The 10,423-nt window shown below is 35.8% G+C and overlaps 1 protein-coding gene across 14 annotated transcripts in view; it reads left to right on the top strand.

Annotated features, from left to right (window-relative positions):
- The window catches only part of Cdc42bpa (CDC42 binding protein kinase alpha), a 201,522-nt gene that overhangs the window by 144,693 nt on the left and 46,406 nt on the right, over window positions 1-10,423 (top strand). For 12 of the 14 annotated variants that reach the window (XM_029538840.1, XM_029538845.1, XM_029538841.1 and 9 more), the window contains 5 exons: window positions 1,585-1,709; window positions 4,355-4,460; window positions 4,831-4,979; window positions 7,140-7,231; window positions 9,956-10,032. In XM_029538840.1, the coding sequence (XP_029394700.1) occupies window positions 1,585-1,709; window positions 4,355-4,460; window positions 4,831-4,979; window positions 7,140-7,231; window positions 9,956-10,032 (549 nt within the window). The remainder of the gene's footprint in view (window positions 1-1,584; window positions 1,710-4,354; window positions 4,461-4,830; window positions 4,980-7,139; window positions 7,232-9,955; window positions 10,033-10,423) is intronic. The other 2 variants (XM_029538844.1, XM_021198832.2) reach the window with 1 other exon arrangement.

The raw sequence follows: 10,423 nt of genomic DNA on the forward strand, positions 1-10,423 counted from the left end.
GAGAGAGAGAGAGAGAGAGAGAGAGAGAGAGAGAGAACAAGAACAGGCATACATTTTAAATGCCAGAATCTTTAAAGCTGCTGAGTCACAACACTGTCCAAAGCAGGAACCAATATAGGATCCTAAAAGCAGCCAAAGAAGGCACATGATGTCACTCAGAGGGTAAAAGAGAGAGAGCTGAACCTCAGTAGGAGAGAATAAAAGAAGCAAACCAAGAGAAAAGAGAAGTCACTTTCTAAACACTGAAACAAACAACTGCCCTTGTAAGTTGTTAAATGTTGAGTTTCATAAAGAAACCTGCAAATAAAATAAGTAAGACATGTCAAACAATTGTGTCATATTCTCAGTGGATCATGATTTAACTTAATAAACCTAGGTTAGGGTTTTTTTCTAAATAGAAATTTCAACAATGGGAAGTTTGTTTTCAAATGTTTCAGTGTGTATGTGCATGCACAGGTAGATGTAGTGGAGACGAAGTTGACAGTGGGTATGTTCCTCAGTAGCTCTTTCTCCCACCTTGCCCCCCTCCCCCTTTAAGCTAAGGCCTCTAGCTGAAATTGGATGGAACTCACTGCTTCAGGTGAACTGAATGGACAGTGAGCAAGAAGTCTCCTATGCTGGAGTTACAGATGCCAGATGCATCCTGCTACATTGTCTTTTTAATGTGTCCTGAGGCCCTGAAACTCAGGTGTTCATACTTGGCACAAAAAGATTTATTGACTGAGCTATCTTCTAAGCCCCAAGTTTTACTGTAGGTACAAAATGTTTATATTTAAAGTGAAAGAGCCTCATTTTAAAATAATACATGTTATAGATAATTTTGTATAATAAAAATGCAGTTTTTCCTGGAGTATGAATGAGAGAAGATTACTGTTGGGGAGGTGGGGTGGTTGTTGAAGCTGTGTATTGGACTCTTGAGAATTCACTTACAGTATCCATTTCTTTTACTGTTAAGTACATTATTTTATTTCAGTTTCTTCATTCTTTTAACTAGTATTCATTTTTACAGTCTCCTTTTATATTTTAAATAATCTTTATTTTTATTTTATGTGTATAGATGTTTTACCTGCCTATATGTCTATACATCGTGTGCACACAGTGCCTATGGAGGCCAGAAGAGGGTGTTGGTGTTGTATCCCTTTGGCCAGAGTGCCAGTTGTTCTTCTAGAGGATTTGGGTTCGATTGCTACCACACATGTGGTGACTCACAAACAATTTTTTTATGTGCTTGTAATTCTTTATAAGAATTTTAAAAGTTAACAGGACATTTGCAGAAAAGGGAGGCAGGAGTGAGGGAAGAAGTAAGAGGATTTGGCATGAGGAATTAGGTAATTTTTTCAAGTTGATGAATATTCATTATTAAGACCAATTTCATATAGGGCTTGGCAAAAGGCAAAGAAAGCAGGAAATTTCAAAGTGTTCTGTTCATTGTTTCCAAATTCTGCAGTGTGTCCTCAGTGTGGTATAGAGTAATAAAAAGACAAACAATCTTAGTTGAAAGTTACGCATTATTAGATGGGATAACAGGTGTCTATGTACTATAGTGTCTTGTTCGGACACTCATGCCTTCAAACTGCCTTCCAGCTAACTTCGCTGTATGAGAACTTAAGTTTGCGCAACCAGCACTTAGAAGAAGAAGTCAAAGATCTAGCAGATAAGAAGGAATCGGTTGCCCACTGGGAAGCCCAGATCACAGAGATAATTCAGTGGTGAGTGCCCTCCAGAGTGCTGTTGTGGGGGGTGGGGCTGTGGCCAGGGTTGGTGTGACTCTGAGTTCCTGACACCCTCATTGTCTTCCTTTGCCATGGAAATAAAGTTACTTTAAGCTTGTAAAAATGGAAAGTAAGGCTTTAAAGAACTTAAGAAACACTTCCATCTGCTTTTGATGTTCCCTAAGATCAAAACTCCATATTTATGGTTATTTTAAGAAACTAATAGCCTGAGAAAAATGTAAAAGATGAGCAATACCGTGTTTGTAAGTGTAACACAGCAGTTCACATATGGCATTTTTAAAAGTATTTAAAAATTGGGGCTTAGATTCACAAACTATTTCCTATACTCTGCGGACTAATTTTGATTATTTGGCCTATGAACTTTGTCATTTTCATTTACTAAATGATTGTTGCCATGCTTATAAAGGATGGACCATCCAGAGACTGCCCCACCCGGGGGTCCATCCCATAATCAGCCACCAAATGCAGACACGATTGCATACGCCAGCAAGATCTTGCTGAAAGGACACTGATATAGCTATTTCTTGTGAGGCTATGCCAGTGCCTGGCAAATATAGAAGTGGATGCACACGGTCATCTATAGGATAGAACACAGGGCCCCAATGGAGGAGCTAGAGAAATTACCCAAGGAACTAAAGGGGTCTGCAACCCTATAGGTGGAACAACAATATGAACTAATCAGTACACCCAGAGCTCATGTCTCTAGCTGCATATATAGCAGAAGATGGCCTAGTCAGCCATTGTTGGGAAGAGAGGCCCCTTGGTCTTGCAAAGTTTATATGCCACAGTACAGGGGAAAGCCAGGGCCAAGAAGTGGGAGTGAGTGGGCAGGGGAGCAGGGCGGGGGGAAGGTATAGGGGACATTCGGGATAGCATTTGAAATGTAAATGAAGAAAATATCTAATAAAATAATTAAAAAAAAGAAATTTTTAAAAATTGGGTCTTAGATTCACAAACTATTTCCTATACTCTGAGGACTAATTTTGATTATTTGGCCTATGAATTTTGTCATTTTCATTTACTAAATGATTGTTACCATGCTTATAAAGGTTTGCATCTCTTATACTACATGGAGAAAGAGAAGTGAAGACTTTTTTTCTTGATAACTTTTATATTTATTTAAATCTTTACCCATTTTAACCTTTATATTAAAATAGCTAGTTCCTATATATATATATATATATATATATATATATATATATATATATAAACCAGTTTATTATTTATTGAGGATTTTAATTTTCTGTGATTATATCAGCTTAATCATTTTTCTGCTTTCCCTTATCAGATTTCTAATACCCTTCTTAAATCATAACCTAATATGTCTATGCTGACCTAACTGTAGAGTTCTTTTGATAACTAATCTTTGCTTATACATGTGCCCAGATTGTGGAAATTTACTTATGTTCCAGAAAATATAACTGTTGGTTTGTTTGTGTTTAATTCCTATCTACACCATTGGATTTATATTTCTAAAGGGAATCATTTTAACATTTGGCCAAGTTTATAATGGAACTGAACAATAATAAAAGAAGAGCTGAAAAATTGCTTTATAAGTTGGCATTTTCAAAGCCTGTGAATCCCAGGCCACCACTCTATGTTTTCCAGTGACGAGGATAGTGGAAAGTGATCCAGATTTTTTTTTTTTTATTCACTTATTCATTCAGTAACTCAGTTGTTCATTTTTAAAGACATCTTTTCACCATGTACTCATGGCTGACCTCAAATTCTTGGTCTTCCTGAAGAAAAAAGTAGCAGCCTCTGGACCCTGCAGTGAAGTGACTGCCATCTGAAGGTGCCGGATGCTAAGGGTTCTGGAGAGGCGTGAATGAGATCAGCTGGCTGTTGTCAGGAAGCACTGCACTGCATTTGCTTATTGGCCGTAATTCAGTTTGAAATAACTAGAAATTTCAACAGTAGGAAATTTGTTGTTTAAAAGTGTGTGTGTGTGTGTGTGTGTGTGTGTGTAGAGATAGGCTGGGCATCAACTTTGGATTGCTTCTTCGGTCACTGTACCCTTTCTTTTTTAAAAAAAAAAAAAACATATAATTTAGCAAATTTTCTGTCTAAATCATACTGATTTTTATTAACTTCATGACCTTAAGATAATAAATAGACTTGGATTTCTTTAAGTTTTAACATTGATTCTTTCATTATTATTTAATTAATATTTCTAGAAAACAGGGATGCTTCATTATAACCCTGATTTCTGCAGAATATCATATTTATAATTTTCTAACTTCAGCTTTAAATAAAATAAGTATGTTTTGTGAGATAAAATGTAAGAATCTAGATAATGAAAAATCTTAGTAGTCTTCAGAAAGCCTTATGCTTGTTCAGTGTGGGCTCTAAAGGGTCATCGTTTTTGGTTCATGGATGATTTACTGTTTGTCAGATGTAAGTAACCTGGCAGCTTCCATTTGTGCATAACTGAGTAGTTAATAAATCTGTGCCTACCTCTTGACAGGTAGTAGTCATAGTGTGGTCAATCTTTTAAAGGAGTTGAGTATTTAAGTTTTTGTCACTTGTTTTTTAATGAAGCTTTAAATTACATGTGTCACTGAAGTGTTCCTGTGTTTTACTTTGTACTATGTCCACCTTTGTGTGTGTGTGTCCTCTAGGGTGAGCGATGAGAAGGATGCACGAGGCTATCTTCAGGCCTTAGCTTCTAAAATGACTGAAGAATTGGAAGCATTAAGAAATTCCAGCTTGGGGACACGAGCAACAGTAAGCTCTGCTGTCTCACACAGAGGCTCATCTCTTACAGGCAGAAAGCACATATAAATCTGATTTCTATAAAAGTTCTTGTGAGAAATATGTTAGATATTTATAAGAAAATATAACACATTACTGTTAGCTCTTATTGTATAGCTACTTATTGTTGAAGGAACTGAAAAGAAAAAAAAACAATTATTTGTTTATGCATATTTACTGATATTTCTGAATTTAATGAAAATGTATTTTCACAAGTTGTATGTCAGTTCTACTCAGTTATCAGTGATATTGCTTATAAAATAGCTGCTAGATTCACTTGTATTATAAAATTTAATCTTAAGAATAAAATAGGGAACTAAGACATAGCCATATTATTCTATAGGATATGCCCTGGAAAATGCGTCGTTTTGCAAAACTGGACATGTCGGCTAGACTAGAGTTGCAGTCTGCTCTGGATGCAGAAATAAGAGCTAAGCAGGCCATCCAGGAAGAGCTGAATAAAGTCAAAGCATCTAACATCATAACAGAATGGTAAGGACCAATCATCTAGTCACTATAGTAGTTTATAAACTTGTTGAAGTCACGTTTCGTTGCCTGTTAGGGGGTGTTGTTTGTTTGTTTGTTTGTTTGTTTGTTTGTTTTTAAGCAAAAGATGATGACCAGAAGATTGGGAATACAGTTCAGTAGCATAATGCTTGCCTGGCATGCCCAAGGCCAAACGTCAGCCCCACCTCCCTGACAAAAGTGAGGAACAGGTTTGGGAGAGAGCTGTCATAAAAGTGCTTGCCTTATAAGAATGAAAACCTAAATTTGAGCCCCACATTTAACACACAAATGCTAGGAGCCATAGCATCTGTCTATAATCCTAGGGCTGGAAAGAGAGAGGAAAGGGAGAGGGAGGAGAAAGAATGAGAGAGAGAAAGAGAATTCCAGCTCACTGGCCAGGCAGCTACCCAGATCAGTGAGCTCCAAATTCAGTGAGAAACTTTGTCTCCAAACCTGAAGAGCTGTTGAGGAAGGCACTGATGTTGCCCTCTCTCCTGCACATTTGTGTATACACACCCAGACACATATACGTGAAACAGTGACCACAAAAAGTTGTCAAGATTTGAAAAGCAAAGCTGTGATTCTAGGTACCATCTCATACAGCCTTGGTTTTCTCAGGCTTTCCATAGATGGACTATTAGCTTTAAATAATATTCTATTCTTTATTTTTCTCTTCATATGTAAAGTTTAGTTAACTCAATTTTTTTCTATTAAATCTAGAATTCTCTCACATACTGTATAGAATAAAATTTATAGCCAGAACGAAATACAAATATCTTAAAATTGGCACCTCTACCATAGGTCTTTTACAAATAGTCATTTTAGTGATGTTAAATTTTGTGGATATTTGTTTATTTGGGGGTTTGAGATATTAAGTTTTGTAAAGGCAAAATAGGATTATTTTCTAGGTTCCTTTATTTATTTAAAAATAAGCAAACTCCTAGTATCCAGGGCATTTGGCTACTAAACAAATCCCCTTGATTGTGGTGATAACAGTAAAATAAATTCTTTTTTAGATGCATAAGTGATGAAACAAAAGTTTTTCATTGGATTAGATATTAAAATGGTTCAAAAATAAGTCACAGGACTGGACAGATGGCCCAGCAATTAATCATTCTCATGGTTTTGCAGGGGTCCAAGGTTTGATTTTCAGCGGTTAGATCACAACTGCCTGTCAGTCTAGTTCCATAGAATCCAAAATGTTGTGGCCTCCTTAGGGAATCTGTTTTCATGTGGTACACATAAACTCATATTGACAGAGAGACACTCAGGCACACACACATGAAGAAAGATGAATCTTTAAATCAGTGGGTAACATTTGAACAATAGTAAGTTCATAGTAAAAACAAAACTATAAATTTAAAAATCCTTCTGGCTCAAAAAATCAAAACTTCCAAAAGCATGAGAAGAGACACAAGACTGCAGGCTGAGTTCTGAGGGCTTGCCGCCTTGAGACAAGCTATGCACACTCCTGTTTAGTTACACACTGTTGATGTAAATGACACAGGCATAAATTATGTTTTAATTAAATATGCTTGGGAAGCATTGAAAGAGAAATCTTTCTGGAGAATATGAAGTAGACCTCACATAAAGAATGACCAAACACCACTGAGTGCGTGTCAGCTTCCTCTTGCTTTACATTGCAGTTTACACGTTTGCTCATAAAGCAGAGCTGAGTCAGAGTGAGTCATAAACGTGTGTATATGCTCTAACTACACAATGATGTATGAAGAAAGTCTAACAGGATTCCTAAATTAACCTTTGGTTTCATAATATTATTACATGTAATAGTTCAGCTCAGGGTCCTCAGGTGTTTGTATAAAGGCACGTGCAGCCTCTGCTCACTGTGTGGCAGCAGTAGGCCTGTTCTGAGGCTTGTCATGCTAGGGATTGAGCTAGGGCTTCCTCTACACAGGCCAGGCAAGTCCTCTGCTACTGAGCTTCATCCCAGACCTGGCAGCCACCATCTTTACTTAAATGAATGAGCCTGGCTTGCTTTATTAATTTGTGTAATAGTGGGTGGCAGGCTGCATTTGTCTTCATGCAGTAGTTAGCAGACTTCTAATTTAGCCTCACAGACATTTAAACCAAATAAGCCCAGCTACATAAAACTAATGACTGTTTTCCTTTCCCTGCTTATTTAAGTAAACTGAAAGATTCAGAGAAGAAGAACTTGGAACTGTTGTCCGAAATTGAGCAGCTGATAAAGGACACTGAAGAGCTTAGATCTGAAAAGGGTATGAGAATGTGTGCTTGCATCAGTGCTTGCTGTACTGAATGGCCATTACTGCAGAGGAGCCAGCTTACTGCACAGATGGAGAATTCTTTACGTTAGCAACCACACATGTACACACCCTTGAGAGATCATACAAACATGCACACACACTCATGCGTATATACATTTGCATAGATATATACATGCAGACTGGCTGAGCTATTGTATATTAGTTAATATATATTATATTAAGAATTTTAAATTACAGAAATGGCCACTTTGCCATGAATTTGACTGTTATTTCAGTGTTAAAATATACTTCATGAGTAACTTTTGAGTTGGGATAAAAGTATTTTGTGATGTATTTATAATGTTCTCACATGTCATATGAGATAGTCACTTCAACAGTGGTGCTGTATGGTAACATTAGAACTTAGTGTAAAACTTGAAAAGGGAGAAGTTGATTTGGGGGCACAGACTTGTTGACTAGCCCATGGTGTTCTTGGATTTAGAATCCTCTTGCCCACTTCCCCAGAGTGCTAGAATTGCATTTATTAGCACTGTCTATGGGTCTACAGTATACAAAATCTTATGGGAACAGAAAAAAAAATTCAGGGAAACAATAAAAAATAATTAAGATAACTAACTCAATATTAATTATTTTACTAGTAAAGAATTATTTGGGTGTTTGTTGTTTTTTTTCCAGATTGGTTGATGCTTACATTGTTTGTCCTTTTTGATTTACCAGAATATATTATTATTTTTTTGAGAACTTTTGTTCTTCTTTTTACATGTACCTAGCTCAGAGCATGTCATAACCCTATGATATAAACCTCTTACACAATTTTTCCATAATGTGGACATTATAAGGGTGATGATTTAGTAAAACTAGTGTGACTTATTTTAGTAAAAACATTTTATATAGAATTATCAAAAATCCATTTTTCTGCCAATGGCCATCAATTACTGGATTAATATATGGGCTTTGTTTTTAGCTAAGAGTTTCTTATTATTTCCCATATCCATAACAGAGATGGTTGGGTCTGGCTGGGTCTTTAATGCCTGCTTATACTAAGGAGAACAAACAAACCACATAAAAGCACTAAAGTACTTTATGGCACCTTTTTTCATTGATTGAATTTTTTATTTTAAGATTTATTTATTTTATGTATTCAGCATTGCTGTCTTCAGACACACCAAAGAGGGCATCAGACCCCATTGTAGATAGTTGTGAGCCACCATGTGGTTGCTGCAAATTGAACTCAGGACCTCTGGAAGAGCAGTCAGTGCTCTTAACCATTGAGCCATCTCTTCAGCCCATTGATTGAATTTCTTAATGGCAAAAGCATGATCATTTAGCAGGATGGCTTATCCTGGAATTGTGAGTTCTTAATGGCACCCTGCTAAATGATCATGCTTGATTTTAATTCATACACAGCGGAGAAGTATATTAAGGAAGAAAAACAATATATAATATGAGTGCCTGTGGTCCTAAAAGCAATTTAACCAGAATGACACCTGTGCCAAATAAAAGTTGACAGATCAAATTGACTGCATTATTTTTATATTATATCCAAACTTAAAAGACTTTAAAGTTTCTGGCACATGAACACACATTAAACAAAGCATTTCTTATCCAAAATATTGCAAAATTTCATTATATTACAGCATGATATATTGTGCTATATAACTGAATTTACAAAATGAGGGCAAAATCCTTTTCTATATTTTATTTACTATTTTATTCCCAATATCTAGAATAGTATCTGCTACAACATTTGTGTATATGTGTGGAGAGAGAGAGACAGACAGAGACAGAGAGAATGGGGGAGGTGGTGCATGCCACATTCATTTATACAAAAATTTTTTAAATTAATTATGATAGGCTATTTCTGCTTTACCTCCCCTAATATTTATGATTATCTTTGTATTTAGAGAATTTTTGAGACATATATTTAAATTTATCATAGTCAAAAAGTATATGTACATTTTAAAAAAAAATTAATCTGAGGAAAAATTAATTTTGGATTCTTCATTCTTCAGGAAGCTAATACCTGAAATAGAAAAAATGTAATTAACTATATTTATTTTATTAATGAAATAAATACTATATTTCATAAATGCTGAAAACATTATTTTTTAAAAAGTATTTCAAAAGATGTACTGTGTTTGGCTGGTAAATGAATTTAGAAAAGTCACAGATAGACAAGCTTCTAGTTTTATGTTATTTTTCAAATTGCCCAAAAGATATTTTATTTTATTATGACGTATTAGATCAGTGGTTCTCAACCTTCCTAATGCTGCGATGTCTTAAAACAGCTCCTCATGTTGTGATGACCTCAACCAAAAAATTATTTCGTTGCTAGTTCATAATTGTAATTTTCTACTGTTATGAATCTTAATGTGAATATCTGATACACAGGGCATGGATATCTGTGAAAGGGTTGCTTGACCCCCAAAAGGGTCATGAGCCACAGGTTGAGAACTGGTGTAAGAGAGAGAGAGAGAGAGAGAGACGGTAACTAGTGGCTGAGTACTGTCATGTAAGCTAGTCTAGTTTAACTGTTACAGAGTCTGGGAAACACTTGTGTATTTTGGTTTTATAACTATGTAGAGTTAATATGATCAACTTTGAAACATAGTAGTTTTATTTTTAAAAACTTTAATAGATTGAGACAAGAGAGGTTATCCATGAAAGTTATTTTTAGTTGTTCTACTTTAAAAAAAAGTTGCCGCTGTTTTCTAGGTATAGAGCACCAAGACTCACAGCATTCTTTCTTGGCATTTTTGAATACGCCTACCGATGCTCTGGACCAATTTGAAGTAAGTAACTGCACTGAAGACCCTCGGGTCTACTTACTCACTCTGGGACCTAAATTTACCTGCAGTAAAACTTTAATTGCAGCTGCATAAAGAGAACCTAGCATCATGTGAATAAGTGAATAGAAACATGTAAGGGAGGAATGTCTGCATTCTTATGGAAGTATGACAACATTTGTACGTAATAAAAACACCTAAGAGTCTGAAACCAAAAGCTGTTATTAGACTTAAAAGCAGTTTCAACTTCAACCCCTCTGAAGAAACGGTGAAAGCAAGGAAAAATCCCAGTTTTTGAAATAATTTTCCTTTTCTCCAAAGATTGGAGGCACAGTAAAAATAAGTGAAAGCAAGAGCACACACTATAGCTCACTCACTCACACTATAGCTCACTCAC

This window comes from Mus pahari, chromosome 5 (genome assembly GCF_900095145.1).
Source record: "Mus pahari chromosome 5, PAHARI_EIJ_v1.1, whole genome shotgun sequence".
Classification (NCBI taxonomy): Eukaryota; Metazoa; Chordata; class Mammalia; order Rodentia; family Muridae; genus Mus; species Mus pahari.